A 24344-nucleotide genomic window follows, 5' to 3' on the forward strand; every position below is an offset into this window, starting at 1 on the left:
TCAAAAGCCACATTCCTTCCAAGGCAGTTAGCAGTCACTTCCTCCTGCAGTCTCCAGTTCTGCCTGCTCTACTGCTGCAATCACCACTCCGACCACTCCGTGCTTACAGAGAAATCCAGGGCCACCTGGTGACAGGGTGAGTAACAGGCTGCACAGCATCACCATGGCTGTTAAGGGGTGGCCTGTCACAGAATGGTTCAAAACTGTAAAGAATCCACACAAAACACTTCCTCATTTGCTGTGAGGGCAGGTCTGCTCTTACCTACAATCACTATATAAGATGGTTTAAAGCATTATTCTGTATTAGCAAATTGACTATGTGTGTATATTTTGTTTCTTGATGAAGGCTGTTTGGTTTCCTTAACGCTAATAAAAACAGAAAAATGGATGAAGTTCCTGTGCTCTTGTTTTCAACTATGTGGTTTTTCAAAGGACTTGCAAGACATGCAGACATGAAATAAATAGCACTGCAAGTTCAGTGTGTGAAATCCAAACCTCTCTCATTCGCCTGCAGAGGGTCTTTCAAGTTGTTAATATTCAAACTCTGAGGCCTAGAATGACAGAAAACCAAGATTCATCTTTGGACAAGTTTCATTTACCCTGTACAGACCAGCACTTAGCTGTCAGCATTATAAAAACAGAGTCACAGAACGGTTTGAGTTGGAAAGCACCATCAAAGATCATCCAGTTCCAACCCCCCTGATTGGCAGAGACACATTCCACTAGACCAGTGCTCAAAGCCCCATCAAACCTGGCCTTGAATACTTTCAAGGACAGGGCTCTCTCCAGAGGTCCTTCCCAAGTAAAATGACCAAGTGTAAGTTTCAGCTACTGATTTTTCAGGACTCCCAGCATGAGCTGCTCTTTAAGTGGTTGCTGTCACTATACCTGGTTAGCAGCATCTAACAGCAGCTAACCCCTTATGTGCAAGGAGACAAGCTGGTTGGATCCCCTACAGGCAACAAACTCAACTCCCTTCTGCCTGTGTTGACCCTGCAGAATTCCCTGCCTGCTGAGCTACAGGCAAGGGTGGACTGCTCTGACTCTGCCCTTCCCTGCAGCTCTCATTCATCACCCTGACCAGGGAGAAGTCTCCTTGCCATAAAAAGCCAACTGGCTGTGGCACAGTGCTGCAGCAAACTCCCAGCTAATACAGAGGAAGTGCAGCTTTCCCACAATTCATTCAACAGGCAAGCTGGCTTTATTATTTTTCAACTGTATATACAGGTGATCTGGGTCTTCTATACATTCCATTGACAGGAAACTTTACATTATTAACATAATAAATAACATTTAATCAGCTGTGCAAGTCAGAGCACAAACTTCATTGCACTACTACCAAAGCTGATAGCTCATCAAAGCACATCCTTAAGTTAAAAGCAAGATGCCAGGACCAAATGGCACGATTGAGGCACTTGCAGTTTAAAACACCTGTGTGGTTTCTCTCACTCCTCTACCACCCAAAGCTGTCAGCTAGAGACAGGGTATTGCCCTCTACCCTACAGCATTTTCCTAAGGCAGGATTTCTGTAGAAAAATTTTCACTTGATCATTAAGCAATGTAATTCATAACCTACTTTGCTCCTTTTCTAAGCACTCAAACATCCACCCCCACTGATGCTAATGCAATGTAGCAGATCAAGAACCAGGGATGCCTTTTGAAGAGAGCCCCACAGAACACATTTGAAGGGGTGTACCTGTTCTCCCTCAGACACTCCCAGAGATGGAGCCATTGCAGCTGCACACAGAACAGAACTGACAAAAGCCCTCTACACCCAGGACTGCAGCACTGGTTTCACACAAGATGCATCCTGAGAGGCCTCCCAGATCAACAGCAGCAAATGGCATTGGCACATCACACACACCCCAAACCACGTACATGTGCAGTGCTTGGTGTGCTGGAACAAAACAGAAGGACTGCTGGAACCATAACACAGGGAACTGGGGGAACCCTACTGTTAAGATTCACTGGCCATGTACCTTGAAAATAGAATGTGATTTAAACTAGACCACAATATATACAATCAAATGCAGGGATGGAGAGCCAAGAGCCTGTAAGCCTATATTTCAAAAGTGTGCTTAGCATACAGTAGTCTCTTCCACACAGCAGGAAAGGCAGAATGTAAGTTTGGCCAGGATGCTTCAGGAACATCTCCTGCAGAAGAGTCAGTAGTCCCAGCTGACATCATCTTTCTGTAGAGAAGTCTGTATGGTCTGCATGTCTCTCAGCAACTGAAGATTTTTCCGACTCTTTTCTCCAGGCTTCACTTTGATGGGACCTGCATTCTTTCCTTTCGTGGTTACTGTAGTTGTTACTTTAACCTCACTGACTGGGAACTTGCTGTCTTTTATTTGTTTAGCAGAAGTCTTTCTGGGCTTGCATTCTCTCTTAAGTCTCTCTAGCTGAAAGAGAAACCCAAAGAAAAACATTAAGAAGTGATCTTCAGTTTTATGTTCAGCAATTCTTCCAATCAGCTGAAATATCCCACCACATATCTCACCCAGGTAAGCAAATGGTTGTTTCCAAGTCCCACTGAACAATAAATACTTTACTTTCCTTACAAAGCATTGTTATATTTGCATCTTTAGAGCTGTGTTTAGCTTACAGTGATGTACCTCCTCTCTAAAAATTGACATGTTCATTATGGGGGAACATTGCCATCAGGAATGTAACATAAAAAGAGGCAGATGAAGAAAGCTGATTTATCACTGTTACCATCCAGTGATCAGAAAAGAAAGCAAGAGCTTTTTACATACATACTACTAATTGTAATAGCTAGTCACTGTCAGAGATGTGGGTTTGAAAGAATACCAGAGCTCTGCTGAGGTGAAAAGGTGGTGCCCACACACAGCTCTGTAACATCACAGCATGTGAGTCAGTCTCAGTACTCCCCAGCAAAGACTGAAAGGGGAACTGGACAGTCTGAGGTTCAGGCACATTCATACACCCAAACCACACCACAGGTGGCTTCTGTAGCTCCCTCACTGCAGGTGGTCATGCTCTCTTCTTCTAGCTGACAGCATGCAACAATTTTCCTAAACCCCAGCTCCTAAAACTTTTGCCAACAGCACATGCAGCATCATTACTGCTGAGAACTACAGCACATCTCTGCAGCAGTTCCTCTGAAGATCACAGGATATCAAAAGTGAGTAATGCTTCTAACAGCAAGTATTTCACAGGTCCATTCTGGATGTCAGGTCTCAGCATGTGTTTTGTGTATAAGTTACATCAGGTGAGGCTTGAATCGTGGTTTGTATGAACTGAACCAGATTAAATACATGGGGTTAAGCTCTTTGGAAGAAATTCACTAAAATTAATGAAGACAAAAGAAAACAGGAAATCAGTATGTTTTATAGCTTTGAATGAAAAGGCTACACAATCCAAAACATTCTGAAAGTTATAAAATAGGCAAAACAGGTATTTTGAGTCTTAAAAGATGCAAATCCAAATATAAATAGGTCATTTAGTCCAAGTGAATGGAAACTGTTCAGCAATGTTCAAGAGACAAGAGCAATGTAAAATGCAATGTGAGAACAGATGCAAAAGCCCTGTCCAGGACAGTGAAGAGTGTGCACAAGGGTGACAGAAAGGATGTTTTTGCAAAAATACTGGGATGGATGGAGGTATGCAGACTAACTTTGGGACATCAAAGGTAGAATTAACTCTAGTTATTTCTGCTTTATGCAATTGCTGCTAGATTAGGATATAACATAAACTCCTACTTAAGTCAGCAACTCTACATAAGTATGATCACAGGCAAAAGAGACTCACCTGCAAACGATGCTTCCGAACTTTGCTGATTTGGTCTGCCTTTGCTTCCATCCTTTCCACTAGTGCATCCAGCTCCTTCTCCAGCTCTTCCCTCACTGCAGCACTTGGGGCCTCCAGGATGAGCTTTGACAGCTGCTGGTGATCACTAGCACACAATTCAGACAGAACAAGCTTGCATCAGTTTCCACTGGCTTCTATATCATGTACCCAGTTCAGAAATAACACTTCTAGGAAACCATAGCACCAGCAGCCAGACATGTTCAGCACACCATAACAAACCAGTAAGAACAGTTTTGCTGGTTTGCAGCATTATTACAGTAGCACATTGTAGTGACAGGCTGCTGCAACACTGATAACTTAAGTAGCTTCCAACTACAAGATGCATATTCAAAATGACCACATAACCATTTGAGAGCTTGATCTCAGCACTCACTCAGTTAATATTTTGTGTATTTGTGCCTACTGCAGCTGTGCAGTACAGTAACAATTCACGTTCTGTTAACCAGGACAAGCACAATACCCAGCAAAGCTATCCTCTAATGGACTATTTGTCCAGATCCTGCTTTTGGCTAGGATAGAGTTTTCATTTTTAGTAGCTGTTACATTGCTGCATTTTGGATTCAGTACAAAAATAATGTTGATAACACTGATGTTTTCATTGTTGCTCAGCAGTGTATAAGCCTAAGCCAAGGGCTTTTCAGTGTCTTAGCCTAAGCAAGGGCTTTTCAGTGTCTCCTGCTATGCTAGGGAGCAGGGGCACAAGAAGCTGAGACAGGGAGATACCTGGGATAGCTGATTCAAACTGGCCAAAGGGTTATTCCATACCACAGAACATCGTGCCCAGTATTATAGACCAGGGGGAGTTAGCCATGAGGGGACAATTGCTGCTGGGGATGAGCATCTGTCAGCAGGTGGTGAACAACTGTACTGTGCATCACGTGATTTTTTACCTTTGATTTTATCTCTCTCCCTTTTTCATTACATTTTACTTTATTTCAGTTACTAACCTGTCCTTGTTTCAGCCCCTGGCTTTTTCCTTTTCCTAATTTCCCTCCCCATCCCACCAGAGCAGAGGGCAGGAAAGCAGCTGCATGGTGCTTAGCCACCAGCCAGGGTTAAACCAAGACAGTATTTTCTGGCACCCAACATGGCCCGTGAGGGGTGAATGGCAGGTCTGACCAGAGTGTGTGAAGACAAATCTTTTCTAGGCACCGTTGCATTGGTTTAGTGGTGGCAGGTAGCAATGCTGGTTCATGGTGCCGCGGAATCCCTGCCCGTGACATTCCCGGGGAACGGGAGCCATCTCCTGGGGAATCCGTGTAACTACACCTTGCTCCTTCCCGGCTCGGCAGCCAAGCACAGGGGAGACCCGGTCCCACACCTTCCCTGCTGCTCCGGGCTAATTACAGCAGCCTTGGAGAACACGCAATATCCCGCCCAAGCTCAAACCAGCGTGGTCCCAGTGCTAGGATCAGCATGGTGCTGAAGGGGGTGCAAATCAGGGCAGGATTTGTGTCTGGGGGCAGTGAGTGAGCAGCTCATGGGACTGAGTTGCTGGTCAAACCACAGCAGAGAAAGCTTCCTTGTGCACTAAAGACGGGCTAGTGAGGCTACACACCACAGGGAATCCCGAGTTTCTCCTCTGGGACCATAGGGAGAACATCAAGGGGGATGGAAAACCTGTGCCTCAACCCTAGAGGCACAGGTATGCAAATTGCAGGCAAAAAACAAGCACAAAAAGGAATTCGTCCAGGGAAGTTGCTGCTTAAGTCTTCAATGGGCAGCTCCCAGACAGAGTGGCAGGGCCGATGTTATTCCTGATCCTATGGAAAAGAATTCTAATTCTCTTTTACAGGAAATGGAGAATCCTAGGACCAGTATTAGAGGAGGACAACCAGGTTACTGGACTGTGTGGCTCAGATGGCCTGGGCACATCAGCCTCACGGGAGCACAAGGCTTGAGCAGACCCTGGTGCAGTGCACCCTAATGCCATCAAGCTGTACAGGGGCAGAACCCACTTGTATTTCTGGAGTGACAGGGACATCCCAACAGCTGATGGTCTCAGAGGCTGAAACCAGCCTGACAAAATGACTGGCAGAAGCACCCCACTGTGACTGGCCCAGAGGCTCTGTGCACCCTTGGCAGAGACTGTCTTGGCCATTTTAAGGACTCAACGGGGTGGGCTCTCCACATAGCTGCCATGGAGACAAAGGAAATGAAGCATCTGTGTACCCTGCCTTGTCTCTCAGAGAACCCTTCTGATGTGGTGCTGCTGAAGGTCAAAGAACAAGAGGTGACAGAATGATTTGGGTTGGAAGGGACCTTAAAAATCACTGAGTTCCAAACTCCTTTGCGCGGGGGCATAGCATAAGCAGGGCCATTTTCAACTGGCTGCCCAGAGCCTCATCCAACCTGACATTTATGTCTCCAGGAATGAGAATCCACACCTTCCCTGAACAACCTGTTCCAGTGCCTCACCATCCTCACAGTAAAGAATTTCTTCCTAATATCTCATCTAGGTCTACCCTCTTTCAGTTTAAAGCCATTACCCTCAGGCAAACACTATATACCCTTGTAAAAAGTCCCTCTATTGTAGCCTCCTCTGAAAGGCCCCCAGTGAGGTCTCTCTGGAGCCTTCTCTTCTCCAGGCTGAACAAGCCCAGCTCTCAGCCTGTCTTCAAAGGAAAGGTGCCTTCTGATTGTCTTTGTTGGCCTCCTCTGGACTCACTCAAGCAGTCCCACATCCTTCTTGGGTAGGGGGTTCCAGAGCTGGACACAGCCCTGCAGGTGGGGTCTCAGCAGAGCAGAGCAGAGGGGCAGAATCCCCTCCCTGGCCCTGCTGCCCATGCTGCTCTGGATGCAGCCCAGGACATGTGTGGCTTCCTGGGCTGGGAGTGCCCACGGCTGGGCCATGTCCAGCCTCTCAGCCACCAGCACCCCCAAGTCACTTCAGCCATTAGCTACCCACCCACCACCTTTTCCTGCCCTGAAAGACTGCCCTGACAGCTGAGTCCAAAGTCATGGACTACGTTAACTCAATGGCCTAGTAAAGGGATAGTCCATAGACTACAGAATGGTATCTGTGTGTACCTACATCAAAAGGCTGGAAAGGTGATGGTGGTTATCTGGGACGTACTGGAAAGTGTGGGGCTTGGGCAGGATGTAACTGGTACAGTGTAAGGGGTGAATCCTGCCCATCCCAACACAGGGGAAGGCCAGGTGTGGGGGCTGTGAGTGGCAGCAGGGTCCTGTGCTGGCTGGCTCCACACCTCAACAGTCCACTGCACTGGGGCTGTGAGCACACTTCTCCCTCACCTCTTCTGAAATCAATACTGCTGCACATAAGCACAGGGCTGGTGTTCAAACTGTTTAGCAGAGACTCTAACTGCAAGGACAATTGACAGCCCCTGCAGTCAGCAAGACAAAGATTACATTCAAGAGATTTCCTAAATTAAGAACTTTCTCAGGCAAAACCTTCCAAGTTCAAAGCAACAAGGCAAAAATATGAAACATTGGCATTCATAATCTGCAGAAGAAAATACGCCACACTCACAAACTCATCTGTCCAAATTCATCTTGTAAAGTCATCAACACTTCTGAGAGCTCTTCCTGAGACGAGGACGAGTCCATTGTCAGGGATGGCCTTCTGCTTTTGCAGGCAGGATGACCAGAGCTGGTGGGTTTGGCTGGAGGATCGTTCAGCACATGCCTGTTACACAAAGCTTTGCTGTGATGTTTCATCAGGTGCAGCACATGCTGCACGTTGGCACAAACCGAATGACTGGGACTGGTAGACTGAAAGGAAAGAGATTTCTGTTAAATAGGATTATCAACAACTTGGTAATACTGGAGAGCATTCAAAAGCAGTGCCACTTTTGTTTTGCTGACAAGAATGTAATTTTTGTTTGAATTAATATGCAGTAACAAGAACATCTTGTCAAGCAGCATAGTGCAGGCCTATTTTTGGTAATACCAGCTCAGCTAGTTGTCAATATCCAACAAGTACTTCAAAGACAAACTGTATGAAAAGTGTCAAAGAAAATTAAGTGATCTGACCACTGGGTGTCAGAAGTGCACCAACCCAAAGTCCCTTAAGGAGCTGCACCTACTGGGCTCTAAGCTTTGGAATTAATCAGCTCACCTTCCCAGCCACAAAGGGTACATCATCCAGACACAACCTGTAGTGGGGCTGCACAGTGGAATGTCTGACAAAGCATTTCTGGAAAGAAAGAAGAGAAAGTATTTAGCAAAAATTCTAATACAGCCAAAACCCTTTCCCTTTACTTTGTAGTAAAAGAGGCAATCAGCTCCCTGATCACATGTACACAACCTTATTTAACTCCTCAGTAACTGCCCTTCTCTTCCCCATATCTTACCTTCTCTGGCTGCTTAGCTTTTTTCCTGGGTTGCCTTACTTTTGGAGAAAGCAGTGGTGATGCTGCTTGAATCAGTAGTCTGTTGGTTTCCAGGCCTGTCTGAAGCTACAATTGAGGGAATAAGGGGAGTTACTGAAAATATATTAATAAATAATCAGAGACAGTGCAAGCAGAGCACCGCAAGAATTTTTAAAGCATAGGCTTTCCAGAAGCAAGGGCTGCAAATTTTTAGGGTATTTTTGCAGTCAAAGGCCAACTTAAACATTAAATACTTCCTCTGTTAGCACTACTAATCAGTAATCCTAGTAAATTAGAGAATTAGCCTTAGTCCATTAGTACCATGCAGGCAAGTGCCAAAACATCAGCTGTGCTTTACACTTGGCAAGGAATTGGGGAGCTCAAGCCACACAACTGTGATCAATTGATCCCATGACATATAGTTACTAGGCAACTACTCCTTCTGTTCTATTAAATATGACAGTAAGAAAAACCTACAAACAAACAAACAAAAACCACCTAAATAAACAAACTAACCACCAAACCAGCTGTTGAAAGAGTTAAGGTTAGAACTTCCTGTCCACACTGAGAATCCTAACACACTTTGCTGTTCAAGAGGCAGATACTGCATGGCTTTAGAAATTGTGCCCTGAAGAAGCATTCACAGCACAGTTTTTCATTATTAATTTGAGGTACCCCTTTCCCCATCACACCAGACTTACGGCCAAGGTTAATGTTAGAGCCTGACGCATTACCTCCATAATCCTCCAGCATACAATGAATGCTTAATGAACAGCACACTTTCAGGTTAGAAGATCCAGCATCCTTAAGGGCTCATAATCAAGAGTATGTTGCCTCTTTTTTGCTTTCCTGTACAGCATTTTAGTTACAATTATGAACAAGGGGGCCCATTTGTTGACTTTAATGTATTGAAAGGTTGCCATGCATACTCAATTTTGGATTAGTCTGAATTTCTACTCCTCTTCTCCAACTTTTAGTAAAGAAGTCAAAGTTGCAGTGCACATGTGGTGATAGGTTTCCAAAAAGCTCAGAAAACTTCAGAACATTTAGTACCTCAGGCAGAAGGAAAAACAAAAAAAGAAGGAAAAAAAGACTAAAACCAGGATTCACAAGTCTGTGAGGCATATGGGGGGCACTCTCAGTAAGCTTAGCTAGAAAGTTGATAAAAAGGAAAAGAGCTAATTACAGTGCATACCAGTACAAAAGAAATTTCCTGTTGGTTACCTCAGCTGCTTTTTCCTGAACAAGCTTCCTTGCATGTTCTTCCTCATAAAGCTTCTGTTCCAGCTCTTTCATTTTTTTCTAGTCAAAGTTAAATCAAAATAATAGTGTTACTAATGAAACCATTATTTTTTCTTCCTGAAGCCTACAATATTGAGCTTGCACAAAACCGTGAGTTCATCTTACAACTTAAGGCTAAATGGAGACTTGAGCATTAGAATGACTGCTGATGCTTTGCCTGTACAGGCATAAATACAGCAGTCAAAAGCTTATGCTTATCATTTAAATTGATCTTGCTATTCTTACTTTCACAATGGGTATCTGAACTCAGGTCACAGCCAAACACACACAGCAATACACAAGGCCCTTTCTCTTCAATTGTAAAAACACCCTAGACAGTAGGTTGCTTTGTGTACATGATCCTCCAAGATTCTGCACTACAAAAGAGCTAACAAAGACAGGTCATTATAAGGCAACAGAAGACTTGCTTTATTTAGACCACTAATGGTATTTTTGCTAAAATCTGTAACTTACACTCTTACAAGAAAAGAATTTTTGAACATCTAGCCACCTTCCTAGTAAATGAGGAAAGGTTGTATGATGCCCCTGAGATACCTTTAAATAAAACTGAAGTAATTTCATCTTTTAATCACAAAAACTTTAAGACCACTTTTGAAAGTCTTTTTCAAATGAAAAGGTTAACAGGGAAAGCACACATCTCTTTGTAAACCTCCAACAAGATGAAAACATTGTTTAAACAAGATACACTGAAATTCCCAATGTGAAAGTTATCAAATAACTTTCTGGCTTTATACAGCAGTGAAAAACAACCTGGAGCTCCAGTCTCCAAAACAATTTCCCTTCTCTTCCCCCAAAGACTGATAATTCACAGAGCCACTAATCAAACTTGAGGCAGAAAAGCATGTTATACAGAGTGACAGCTGTGTTTGCACACTTGTTTGTTTATAAACCCACTACATAGAGGTACTAAATATTTCAGTTCTGCTTTACTTAAGCATTAACTGCAAGAATAATGTAATGAGCTGTTATACAAAGGTGTTAAAAGGCAAAAGCCTGGATAAACATTGAGGACAAAGGCACTATATATAGGAACCAACTTTTTCTTTTGAATGAAAGAATCATTCTGATGAATTTTTTTCATTCAAAACAAAGGTATTCCAGGTAACTTAAAATCATCTTCTGCCCTTTACAGTTATTGGCACAACTCTTTGTATTTTTGTGGTCAGTCTCAAAGCCCTTTTATTAACCTTTTAAGTCTGACAGAATTTTTAGTATGAAAGTACTAAGGAAAACATTCTGTTTAAACTAAAGATTGACATGAAGCTGGGCCAAGGCTTTTATTCTGAAATGAATGTTCCCTCAGCTACCTGTTCAGCTGCAGGGTGCAGCTCAAACTACACAGCAAGAATGTATCTTACTCTATCATCTGTGACAAATCCTGTTAGAAATTATATATCCAACTTATATACCTAAATATTAAATATTTAGATTCCCTAAATATTTTTTGTTGTTTATAGCAGAAAGTATTATGCAGATTACTGGACTGTCACTGAGAGGCCACAGAGCCAAGCAAACAGCCCCTGCCCAGCAGTGCTGCCCATCATGTAAGACAGCACTGCAAAGGCAGCAAGCAGGCTGCAGGTCAGCACTGGGCTGCCTGAACACCCACTCAAGCACCAGGAGCCACTGCAAAAAACTTTATTGACAAAATAGAAAAAAAATATTTCAATGTCTATTTTTGACCTGTTTTCTAACAGAAAATGAATTTCATGCAACCACCTACCCAGAGAATCCCAGAATCACAGGGTGGTTTAGGTTGAAAGGGACCTCTCCACTAAACCAGGTGGTTGAGAGCCTTCTCCAAACTCATCTCGAATGTTTCCAGGAACAGGGCATCTGCCATCTCTGCAGACAATCTGTTCCAGTGTTTTGCCCAAGCCACAGAATTGGGGGAGTGTGGTTTTAATCTCACTGTCGGCATTAAGATCAATTACTATAAACTCCACACACACATTCAAATTCGGGCCATAAACAAGACCACAGTCCAAACTGCACTTTTAGGGAACAGCCACGTTTCTTACTCTATCTCCAGACACAGACACGTTCAGATCTTCTCAGTCAACTGTCCAGAGAGTGCACTGCAGGACTACAGTTGAACTAAAGATGCCTCAAAAGCATTTCCAGGGTAAGTACTCCACATAAAAAGCAATCTCAGCATTTCTTTTTCACAGCCACTACTGACATTAGTGAATTACTTGAAGACAATACTTATAGGGCTAGTAGTTCTCTGGGGAGATTAAATGCTCTCAGTAAGACCCTCACACAACCTGTGCTCTGGCACTGTCTGAACAGAGGCAGGATACATCTCTGCTCACTCATGAGCCATCACCTCACCACTTGCCATCCATTTCAGCACACCATGTATGAAACAGTCTCTCTTATTTCTTGCTTCAAATTCAACTTGAAAATGTTCCTACAATCTTGCCACAACTACAGCGAAGATCAAAGAGGGAACAGATGCAACACTTCTGAGTAGAGAGTGCAGGCACTCTTTGAAGATATTCAGCTAATACCTATCACACAGATGCTCACACACAAACACAGCTTATAACCACAGAGGCAGGCAGACCTGACAACCAGAAAATGGCTCATAACTACATAATGATGACAAGAAAAATGAATTCACATCACAGCTTAATCCACATTTATTTTAGGTCCTGGAATTGCTTCAAAATTGTGTGAATTTAACACTCAAATCCTCTAAAACATATTTAATTGTGGCAGCTACTAATTCCTAAAGATAAAGAATCAAAGACCTCTGGTTTGATCCAGAAGAGAACACAAAAAGAACCATAAGGTTGAAATTATTTTCGCTAGCCAAGCACAGAAAGACAAGCAACCCAGTCTCACCAAACTTCAGCTACTACCAGTCAAAAACCTAGTAAAACTCTTTCAGAGGGAATGCCAGCTGCTGAACATGTTATTTCAACTCCAGTCCTGGAGGAAGTCACTGCTACTTTCAGAGTACAAAACCCAGCAGACTCCTATTTTTCTTTTTACAAGTGTTTGGCCTAAGTAAACAATGCAGCCACTTGTACTTTACAACTGCAGCTCACCACAACAGGGTGTCAAGACCTTAAAAAGCTGCTTTGGCTCAGGGACTTCCAAGAAGAGTTGCAGCATCTAAGTTTCCTGCAGCAAGCCAAGCAGCTAAAGATTTACTACCAAACATCATCTTATGTACTTCTGGAGAAACACCATCTATTTCACCACCTGAAGTAAGGGCTGGTGTACAAAGTGGGAAGCCCGTGATTTTGACAGAATCCAGAACTGCCAACCTCAATATTACAATCTGATCATGGGGTATCTGGTCCTTTTTGGGGGAATAGGGGAGAAATCTGCAGAAGGAAGCCTCTCCCTGGTTAAGCCCTCAGTAGTTTCCAGGCTTGGGAGACGTGTGGTGTCTCTTACAGTATCAGAAAGAGGTATGTGGATGAGCATCAGAGGCCAGCACCACAGAGGGTGCACAGAGATGTATGGGGTTTGTGTGGTAGCTATGGGGCTACAGGGGTGGCTTCTCTGAGGAGCTGCCAGAAACCTCCCCATGCCAACAGAGCCAATGCCAGCTGGCTCCAAGACAGATCCACCACTGGCCAATGCTGAGCCCAACATCAATGGCAGTAGCACCTCCCTACAGACAGGGAGGGGGAAAAAACCTGTGGGGAGCTGCTGCCAGAAGCAAGGAGTGAGAATGTTTGAAAGCAGAAGCCTTGCAGACCCTAAGGTCAACAAGGGAGGGGGAGAAGGTACTCCAGGTGCCAGAGCAGAGATTCCCTTGCAGCCCATGGTGAGACTGAGTCTAATTTCTCACCATAAAATTAGAAAAATTATAAAACTTCAAGGGTGAACCCACCACAACAGAATATGACCAAACACAGTCACATAGAGTTTGTAGAAGCTACTGATCCAAACAGAGCCCTGAGAAGGCAGACTGACTCCAACCCACAGGGAGTCACCCAGTGCTAGAGGCCTTGCAACATGAGAGCACAGCAGTCTGCACACAAAATAACTAGTAATAATTGTGTTTCTTAAGGAGGGCTAAGAGGAAAAAATCCCATCAAATTCATACAAGTCAGGGTGAATCTCAATAATAACAGGAAATAACTATTAGCATTCAGTAGGATGGAAAGCAAGTCAAGATCTTAGGAATGGCTGCAATCTTACAATGCCTAGGCATCAACTAAGTACAAAAGAGGATCACCAAAAGACTGTTAAGGCATAATTAAAATCCAACTCTTGCAATGCAGTGCCCCAAAGCCTACCTGGACATGTACACTTGCAGCAATAACTTCAAGTTTCCACAACCCATCAGCTTAAAACAAAGTTTAGTTGCTGTCTTACTCTAAAGCACTAAGTTTTGCTCAGCTCTGCTATTGCCATAAGCTATGAAGTACAGATTACAATAAACAAGATACATATGATACAGTATCCAAGACAAATGCCAGACCTCTGCTGTGGACTGCATTGCAGTTAGTCTGTTGTACTCTTTTTCCAGCATATCCAGCTTTTCCAATTTCGACTGAACATGCGATTGGTCAAGAAGCCGATCTCTCACCAAGGAGCCCTCGAATGGAGAAGTGAAAAGAAAGACAATTATAAGCACAAGAAAACAAGATCATCTATAGCAAGCATCTGTGTAACATCTTTGTGTCTGGAGCACTAAGGAGATCCATAAACAGTCCAAAGGAACTACTAATTCCTCCGTGCAATTTTAGATGGTGGGACAATCAGGGAAAAAACTGCACCACTGGTCCACCAATGTTGGGAAGCCAGACATTTAACCACATCTGAGAGGGGATTCTGCAGTCTCTCCTTCCTCCCAGCTCAAAATATTAAAAAAAAATTATGCAGAAATTAGAAATAACTCTCTTGATTTTTTTTTCCTTCTATTTAACAGACTGAAATAGAATAGCCACAGAGACCAGTGAGCAGACAGCTCTAGGTGACCCATATGCTTATAAAACAAAATTCAAGTTCATTTTAGATATAGGCAAAATCATCATCACTGATGATTGGGAATAATTGGGTGATGATGGGAAATAGAAATTTTACTGCTATTTCTACAGAATCAGTACTTCAGGCCCAGTTTAACAAGAGCAGTGCTAGTAAAGACAATCCCCAAAGGCCTGAAGACTGTAAACACAAAAGGGAGGTTGTTTCCCAGTGGCACACAGGTATAGAACTGAAGGATAAGGATGAGCCACTGCAGTGAGCCAATCATGCAGAAGCAAACAATTCATATTAATGCCAGAGCCTGCTACTGCCTTAGAAACAGGTGAATAAAGAAAATACCAGGGTCATGAGAAGACTGGGAAATTTAAGTAGGGAAGCTATCCATACCTAAGAATATGAAGGCCAGCTGAAGTAGACACCCACACTTAAAAGTATAAAAATTACAGTAACTATGAAAAATCATGACATAATTAATTGACTTTTATGATTTAACCGAGATAGCTTTGGGAACACACCTGTTTCTCCAAGAGATGCGACTTCTCATTTTCCGCATGCTGGATCATATGTCTCATGTAGTCCAGCTGTTTCTCTAGAAGTCTGCATCGAGACTCAGCAGCTGCCAGCTGAGAAGTCAGTTCTGAAGATAACAGAAGGCAGAAAGTAGAAATCATGCCTTGCTTGTTTCTGGGATTTTTTTTTTGTTGTTGTTTTCAGGACAGTTTCAAAACAAACAAGAAAAGGACCATCTAAGAAACTTACATATTATGCTGAATGAACTTTTGTATAAAAACCCCTAAAATTAAGAATGCCTTAAAATTCTTTCTTTGTAATTCCCCAAGTCACCCCATTAAAAGATACTGAACAAAGTAAATTAAAATTAGTTTATGCATTTATAGGAATAAAGCTTCATCCACATCAATGTTCTGTAGTATCTATAGACACTTTGCAAACAACCTTGATTTTTCTTTGACACTTCAGTCTTGTCCCGTTCTTTGTGCTGCATTTGTTCACTCAGCATTTTTTTAAAGTTTGCTGTTTCCCTGCTGAGGTGTTTCACATTCTCCTCTGCCTCAAACCGTTCCAACTCCAGTTGATGAATTTTCTCCTGGAGATTCTTCAGAGCAGAAAATATTGCTGCAATTGAACAAGTACCTTTTGTTAGATACCATTAAATCACCACTTCAATACAACATAAAACTTGAAATGTTATTATAAAAGCATGTTATGTAAGAAGGTCAGAGTGTTCCTTAGCAGCATCCAAGAGTCTTTCCAGGGATTAGGACCTATTTCCCTTTAAACCATAACTGATTCTAAAGCTAGTCTCAAACAGATAGATGCCATTAGTGCACAACCTTCACCCGACACATTTAGGAAAGATACAACTATTTCCCAGAACAAGGCATATAAATGTGTCAACTGAGAACAAACAGAGTATCCTCTGACCCTTTATCAAAAGGAAGTGAAAAGTCTCAGATAGTGAAAACAGCAGCAACTCTCCATATTAATATTATTCCTACCACAACAAATACACAAACAGTGTTCCCATGAATGGCCACACAGCACTATAAAGGTTAACAATGAGAAGAGCTATAAAAGTGCTTATAAATAAGCAGACTTCTCTTTTAATTCTTCTGGTTTTTGTGTTCCCCTCCTCCATCTACAAACATACATCTCTTTAGTGCTGAACCATTTTGCCTTTCTGCTGCACTCCCAGCTTTAGCAGTCAGTAAACAAAGCCTTTCTATATTCTTCACCACAAAAAGAAAAGCAGCTATAATAGAACACGCATCACCCTGCAATTAGACCATCTGCTGGTAATCTGATGTATTACCTGTCTCTTAGCTGGCTGTTTAATTCCATGAAGGGAACCATAACCATAAGCCCTTTCCCCTGTACAGTGCTGCTGAAGTTAAACATAAGAACATCTGTACACACAGCTCAAATAGCAGACTAATCTGCAAGGCCACATTAGCCTACTCTTTTGTGCTTAAATCCACTCCAGAGAAAGAATGTACCTGTAATATAGCATGCTTGAGCACTTAAAGAGTTGGGACTGCATATTGGTTTATCCATCAGATAACACAAAAAAATGAAAAATATTATCAAATCTTGAAGCGAGTAAGAGCACATGAGAGTATCACACCAATGCAAGCCTGTTAAGTACATAAGAAGTAGCAGGAGCAGTCACAGTTAAGGGGAAGTTATTGACAATTTGGCCCTATTTGCAATATCAGAATCACCAATTGCACCCTCTTCTGTATTTACTGTTCCTTGGATTCACTTGAAATGGGCATAGCTGAAACAATGAACAGGTTTGTTACTATTATTGTTAAAGGCTACATTGAAATCTCAGTATATACACAATAATGACTAGCAAAACACAGTAATGAAGCAACTCAAGCAGTGAATAGATGAAGGTGAAACCCAACAGAGCAATTATTATTCAATCACATTGGAGTATTAAAGCCAACTGTGCGTGCTGACACACATATACAACACAAAGACATTAAACCCAAAATAAACAGAATTTACTATACTCAATTTCAGGATTTTTCAATAAGATTTATTTAATATGGGGAATGGGAAGAGCAATGAGGACCCTCAAGAACAACCAAATCAATTTTGCCACTTGAAATTAATTCCCACATCCTTAAATTTACTAAAATATACACCACAGAACATTTCTGCATTTTTAAAAGCTATGCAAAAAGAGAAACATACTGGATCATCCATGCGTTGGATTAAATTTTCAGTACATACCCACATTCACTTGCACTTCATTTAAGCATTTTTTGGAAATAAAAAATTTGCTAGTTTCTAAAACAGGATAGGATATAATTTATCAGATTGTCTTCCACCACCCATCCTTATTTCAGAGGAGGCAGAGTCACTGTTAGAAAAAAAATTGCCAAGTGAAAACTTGGAAGTCAAAACTTTATTGCTAATGCAACATGCAGCACACTCTACAAAAATACACCTGCATCAGTAATTCATAAGGAAGCTCTTTCCTGCACATCCAATTTTTCATCTGTAAAGATTGTTTTAGTTTTGTGTCAACAGCACTCTCAAAACTGATGGCCTTGAGAGTACACTCTGCATTTTAAATAGTGCTGCAAGAACTGAGATTTCATCTTTAAGGTCATTAACACACAAGTCTCTAGTAACTCAGACATGAATTGTGTTTTGGAGCAGACACTTGAGGCTATCCTCCTGATTTTTTACTTAGTTTTGGGTAATATTAGGATTCATCCTAAGCATTTCTCACTTTTCTCCATAAGGAAAAAAATATCAAGCAGTTCATAGTTTTATCCTCCATAACACTCCAATCTTACAGGGAGCATTTCTGCAATGACCCTGAGCCAAACAGCTCTTCAAAGGATCAGTCCTGCTCTGTCTCCCAACTCCTCATGATGCACCCTGCATGTACCCCAAGGCAGCTCTGCAGTAAGTCTCACTACATGACAAGCTAATTCACTAAAACAACAGAAAACTAACCAAGAATAGTTTTATTGTTCATGTCCAGCATGGAAAGGAGAAGGAATGGCCTAGAAACAAGAAGAATAAATGGGAGTAAAATTGGCTCCATTTTTTGGTGTTGTGAGCTCTCAGTTCAGCACTTTGCTGAAGCCTTCTCCATATCCTTTAAGTCTTCACTGAAAAGATAAATACAACACCTCCTTCATCCATGACAAGCCTTCCAACTTTAACAGGACCAAACCTCTTCCTTTTCTCCAAGCCATTCTGGGGACTAAAATTTCCTTGTTTCTAACTCAGGAGAGGAAGACTGAAGAAGGGACACAAGACCTGAATAGTTCATGAATTTGTACTGACAGACAATTTTACAAATCTCTACTACCAAAGAGGAGAGTATTTCTCCATTTGTAAGGTGACCTTCATCAACAGGTGCTCTTTGGAAAGAGAAGTGCCAAGGACCTACAAAACATCACTGGACATCACTGGGAATTGATAAAAGCATAAAAAGACTGCAACCTTCATAGGTGTGGAAGGCATACAGTATTCTACCACAATTTGGAAACATGTAGGAAAACAACTTTGCTGAACTATTACCTCTGCTGTGGCTTTCAGGATATGGAACTACTGGTTTCTGTGAGGAACGCTGTAGATCTGAATTAATAAATGGCTTGTGCTTTGGATATTCTATAAATGAAGCTGAGGAGAGTCCATCTGTGGCTGATGTAGAGCTCTGAGTGTTACGCAGATCATCCTGAAAACAAAAGAAAGCTGTTATTCAGCACATTTGTTTCTTTGTCACAACAACAAAAATAAAGAAAAGTAAGTGTCGCTATAAGACACGAAACAACACGACACAAATGCACAGCTCTTTCCAAGGTGAAAAAAGGATCTTTATTTTTCTGACTTCAACATTTATAGATTTCCAAAAGTGACAGTAGATTGGAGGGTGAAAGTGCCACCTCTCCAATGACACTGGACAAACCAACAGTCCATCAAATTTCTCCTCCTCCATAAAAGGATGTAAAACAATAAGTTATATACAAAAAGCGTGTGAAAAAGTTCATTACAAGAATGTAAACATCAGAAGGCTTAGAAAATTTAAAAAATCAGGGTAACAAGTAGGATTCTATCAGATGATGTGTAGAAGGACTCCTACAGGAGACTCGTATCTCAAAAGCTGTACTTCCTTCTTTATAGACTAAGGATGTGTCATTTTACATGCAACTCCCCTCCACTAAAAACTGTATCAAACAGAAGAATGTCTTTCCCATACTAGTTTCTGATTTAGCCTTTTTCTTTTCCATTTACTTGTACTGTCTACTACTTATTAGAAGAAGGCAACCCACAACCAGTTGGAAAACAACCACCTTCTTAATTACTGGTTCCATTTACTGCACAAGATACTGCACTAAGGTGGCCAAACCTGGTAAGGCACACCCAGGCCCGTGGTCCTGCGCCCCGATGTAACACAAGGGCTCACTGACTGCACATGGGGCACAGGACACTCTGCAGCTGGGAAGGTGAGCTTACAGTCCCAATCCTTCCAACTCCACTTGCTTATAGTCATTCTCCTTATCTTTCCATTAGCAGGTGGAACTTCACAAGACACATCCAGATGAGTTTATGCTACAGGTGATTAGGGGTATCAGCAGTGGAAAACCAGGAGATCACAGCCAGGAAAGAACTCCTGCCTCTAAGCAGTGATGGACTCTAAAATCAGCTTCAGACTGTTCTGGAAAACGCGGCTATAGAAATCACGGATTTCCCAGCAGTCTGCACCAATTTTGCAAACACCTGCTGTGCTTTGGATGTTGCAATGACCTGAAAGGAAAACCTAGCTGGGAAGATGCCCTTCTAAATAGAGGAAACATGGCAGAATTGTGTGTTTAGGGTTTTGACTCAAAAACTGGCCTAAGGTTTACAATCTGTATATACAAATTAAACAAAATGCTTATTTTTAACTTCTGTCAACTGCACCCATCACTAAACATCTCAGTGATAGAATTGGAAAGCACCCTAAGAGAGGTGGGCTGCAGGCAGATGTAAAGCTCCCACAGCTTCCCTGTCCATGAGTAAGTAAAAGGAGCAATTGCAGATCTTGGCAGGGTGTTTTTATGCTTTGCATACCAATCATTAGGAGCACATCATGACCAAAATTAAAATACAGAAAGTATTAAGTATCTCATAGCAAATTACACAATAGTCCAAAATGCATTACAAGGAGCCAAATATGGGGAAAAATTAAGAAAAAATTTAAGTTATTTAAAGTCCATACACAGCTGATTTCCTCTTATAAACACAGTGATTCATTGTGAGCAAGAAAATTAGGATCTTAACTACTCTGTGTGTATCAATTGGTGTTTCTAAGCACAGTTTTATGACTGCTTTGCAGTTTGTGTTTATAACATTTTCCCACACAACATAATGGCTGTTCTCAAAATAACTGCATTTGCACATGCATTTTCTACCACAGAAAGCAAATTGAAACACTAACTCCTAATTAAGAATATTTTAATAAAACTATTTTTACAGGTGTTTTATGCATAAACACACTGTTTCACACTCAGCAGCCTCACAAGCCTAAGCAGAGCACATGAATCCATCTGATCAAAAGCCTGTTAGGTGCTAACATCAAAAATGGCATCAGCATTACAGGATACGGCATTGATGAGCACAGGATACCAAGACCAAATGATGGAGTGAAAATGAACCAAGCAAAACACAGCACTTGTGCAGCAGGCAGTACAGGAACAGCAGCAACAAAAGCCTCAGCAACCCAAACAGCAGCTATCGATTCAAATATCAATATCCTGTCTGCTACTGATTCAAACCAAAGGTGCTCCATCAAACAGACAAAGCAAAAAGGTAATCAGCCTGAAGCCAAAGTAGGGCTGACAGCATCACAATCCTTCTAGATGTCACTATCATCTTTTATGTCTTTACAGGTAAACTCTTGTCTGAGAATTAAATGTAACTGCATAAAAACACCAAAGTAAAGGAATTCTCCTGTTTGATTTTGCTGCCATTAGTAACATCTTTCTAGCCAACAGCAGACTAGCTGAAAGAAAAAGCTGGTGTACTCAAAGCCCTGGAGCACCAAAGTCACACGAAGCAAAGCAAATCGAGGCTCTTGTCTATTACATGTCTTCTAAATTCCACCTGGATGCAGGCAATAGGCACTAATTTGAACAGTCAGTAATAGCAACTTGCAATAATAATTTGATTAGTGTAGTAGTCAGTAAGATATCTGCTTCAAATAGCTACTGAGAAAAATTGTGCTGGAATATGATCTGTTACATAGGTAATCATTCTTTTTCAGCCTAAATAATAATTTGCTACCACATATGTTTTTCTTACCTATTTTTAAGCAAAAGAGTGGCTTATTTTCAGTTTCATAAATAGCAACTTTAAATAATTTGACTGAATACTTTGGGAAAGTTTATAAAACAGTATCAAGGAATTTCCCTTCACAAAGCTCAAACATCACAGTGATTCTCTGCTCTTCTCCCCTATCTCTCAAGTCATTAAAAATCACTGAAATTTGTTCCTGCTCTTGGAAGATCTCACACGGAGTATCATGCTCGATGCCCAGGAAAATTGTGAAAAATAAAAGAAAAAATCAGGAAACTCTATATATTTGTTCTGAATCTCAGCTACGTCATGTTTGCTAACTACATCTCCTTTCTTTCAGGGCACTCCTCATAGTCTTCTGTAATCCCCACTAAAGCCTCAGAGTAGTAAATGAAGAAGCTTAACAGTTCCACAAAGAGCCAAGTGCACCGTGTTACATAACAGTGAGCTGAGTGTGTTTTATCTGCACAGGTCAGAGAACACTGCCTTCCAAAACTCACTGCTTCCACCCCTGCATATCAGCTGCCTACTCACGCAGAAAGAAGGGAATATGGAATACACAAACCAGAGATAACACATCACCAGCACAGGGACCTCCCGAAGCTCTCAAAGGCTAAACACAGTGGGAGGGGGAAAAAAGACAAGCTCATACAGAAAGTTTTTTAAAAAAGGATTAAATTAGAATGGGTGCTACTGCAAGTTCTCATCTGGGTGCTCACAACCAAAAAACAAAGAGAAAAAAAAGATTAATACCTGGCAAGGCTTTAAGTGACACACAGTGGTCTTTGCACATGGTTTAAAAAAAAAAGGCCAGGAAAATTACATAGGGAACGAGAAAAAATATCCCAAAATAATGAGATACTGAATGTAGTGATTATAGAACACCTGAGTACCCAGTTATTCAAACTTTCATAGCCATTTTGGAGGGACAGTCTCAATTGGCAGAACACCCTCCCTCCTTACTGCAGTACTAGGAAAGTGGGGAAGGAAGGACAGCCCCTATCACCCACAGGCCAAATTAAGTGCTGGCTGTGCCTCCCTGATACAGGCTGATTCAGGAGCATTTTACATTTCAATATCATCCCATAAAAAAAAGTTAACTTAGTGAAGCAATTACATCAAATGGGGAGGAAAAAATGTCTGCCATAGAGTGCCAGACATATTAAAAGCAACTACTTTGAAAGTTTAGAAAAGTATAGAGTTTTTTGTTTCTTTTTTTGAACACACAGAGAAAATCTACAGTGGGCAACTTTTACCCCAAAAAGTTTTGGTTTTTTTTTTGCTAACTAAATTGATTAAGCAGCCTACATTTACCTACTGAAGACTAAAACGAGTCTTCTGACAGAGTTTCCATGCTAGAAACAAAAGTAGAAATAAGGGTTCTCATATTCCCCTTGCTGGCCCAGGTGTAAGTATGGGAGCACTTACTGCAGGGCAGGAGTCACAAAAGACAGAGCCCCACGATGGGTGCTCACCACCCAGCCAGTGAGACCCCAAACCATGCATCCCCCAACAGTGACCTCGCACTCCCTGCAGCCCATCCTAGTGCAGCCTTCTCCCCATCTCTGCTCCTCCAAAGCACGTGTAAGACACCGTTTCTCATGCAAAAAAAGCCAAAACAACTAAAAACAACTAAAAACACAGCTTATTCCAGAAAGCTGCAAACACCACGCCAAAACTCCAAACAAGAACCCCGACTGGGACCTGTTTGAGGTGCCAACCTGGCGGGCACAGGGAGCACTCCATGAGCCCAGCCCAGGCTCCCTCCCGTGTCGCCTGCCGCCAGCCGAGCCACGTGTCCCGGGCTCCTCCACACCCAGCGCCCTCCCGGGAGCAACGCGGGCCGGGAATCCCGCTTCCCGGCGGGAATGTGGGTGCTGACCTGTCCCGGCCCGCCAGGCGCTCCTGCACTCGCCCAAGGGCACGGGCACCGACTAAAGCAAAAGCTCGGCTTAAGGCAGCGCTTCCAGGCAGCAAAGAGAAACACCCAAGGCGCGGGCACCGCCAGCTCTGCCCCGGGAGCTGCGGGCGGGCCCGGCACGGCACGGACTAGACCCGCCTGCAGCTGTGTGCAAAGCCAGGGCATGCCTGGGGACAAACCAAAGCCAGCATTTCATTCCCATTCCCTTACAAACAGCATCTCCAGACACCGATATGGGGACAGCAAGATACTCAATAGCAGAGCATCTTTTTTTCCGTCGCTTCAGAAAACACATGTGAATGCATCATAGGTTTACACGCACATATATATAGATATCTACACACACACACGCACGTGTGTATACACACATGTATATACACACACATACATACGTAAACACACGAATGAATAAATACATATATACACACACAGACACGTACACACACATATAAACACCTATATACACGTATAGATACACACACACACATCATCTAACAGACAACCCAGCTTCCACAGCCTGTACAGCTCCCGGCACGCAAGCCGCCGGCCCCGCACTGCCCGGCCGCTACCCCTCGGATCTCACAAGCTGCCCGCCCGTGCAGCTCCTCACCGCGGGGACGCACTGCGAGCCTCACCGTGAGCGGATAGCCGCTCCCAGCTGCCGCCATGTCGGCCATAAGGGAGCCCGCTCAGCCCATGTCACTTTAAGGCTCGGCACTCGCGCGGCGGCTCGCTGGCTCGCTTGACTGCTATCCCAGCCTGCCAATGAGAAGGGAGGACTGGGTGTAAGGCCCGCCCCCTCTCCATCTCAGAATTGATTGACGTGGCACTTGTCCAATAAAAGAAGAGCGAGGGCGCCGCTCAGCCAATCGAGAGGTACCGGCGGCGGGCGGGCCCCTGAAGCCAGCGGCGCAGGCGGGGGGCGGCGCGTGGGCACGCGCGGAGGGAGGAGGGCGGAAGAGGCCGGCCTTTGTCAGAGGGAGCCCCCGCGCCTCGGCCAATCGCAGCGCAGGGGCGCCGCCGCCGCCCGGCGCAGGGCAGGGCGCCCGCGGCGGGATTGGCGGCGGCGGGGCCGGCGGGGGCGGCGATTGGGCGGCGGCGTTCGAAGGCAGGTTTGGCGCGGGGCGGCGATTGGCTGCGCGGGCGCAGCGCGAGCCCGGGCCCGGGGCGGAGGGAGG

At 43.1% G+C, this 24344-nt stretch overlaps 1 protein-coding gene across 2 annotated transcripts; it reads right to left on the bottom strand.

The window, feature by feature from the left end:
- Positions 1 to 2036: 2036 nt before the first annotated feature.
- Positions 2037 to 23908, bottom strand: CEP57 (centrosomal protein 57). 2 transcript variants are annotated; one of them, XM_054269680.1, is made up of 11 exons: positions 23802 to 23908; positions 18489 to 18645; positions 15375 to 15554; positions 14936 to 15057; positions 13915 to 14031; positions 9390 to 9467; positions 8148 to 8252; positions 7913 to 7990; positions 7325 to 7566; positions 3772 to 3916; positions 2037 to 2402 (listed from the first exon to the last, which is right to left on the bottom strand). In XM_054269680.1, the coding sequence occupies exons 1-11, from the start codon at positions 23841 to 23843 to the stop codon at positions 2166 to 2168; spliced, it is 1503 nt and encodes a 500-aa protein (XP_054125655.1). In that variant the 5' UTR covers positions 23844 to 23908; the 3' UTR covers positions 2037 to 2165. The 2 variants fall into 2 exon arrangements, with proteins under 2 accessions (XP_054125655.1, XP_054125656.1); XM_054269681.1 differs by lacking the exon at positions 9390 to 9467.
- Between the last annotated feature and the right edge of the window lie 436 nt (positions 23909 to 24344).

The sequence above is a fragment of the Melozone crissalis genome, unplaced genomic scaffold (assembly GCF_028551555.1).
Source record: "Melozone crissalis strain CALT ecotype California unplaced genomic scaffold, PUWL_Pcris_2 ptg000008l_1, whole genome shotgun sequence".
Taxonomy (NCBI): Eukaryota; Metazoa; Chordata; class Aves; order Passeriformes; family Passerellidae; genus Melozone; species Melozone crissalis.

Excerpts from the sequence above, each read along its gene's own strand:
- CEP57 (XM_054269680.1), bottom strand. The coding sequence starts at position 23,843 with ATGGCCGACATGGCGGCAGCTGGGAGCGGCTATCCGCTCACG. Across the intron at positions 15,058-15,374 it reads AGTGTCAAAGAAAAATCAAG|AACTGACTTCTCAGCTGGCA; the intron begins GTTGTTTGCAAA and ends TGTTATCTTCAG. Across the intron at positions 14,032-14,935 it reads CGCATCTCTTGGAGAAACAG|GGCTCCTTGGTGAGAGATCG; the intron begins GTGTGTTCCCAA and ends TCTCCATTCGAG.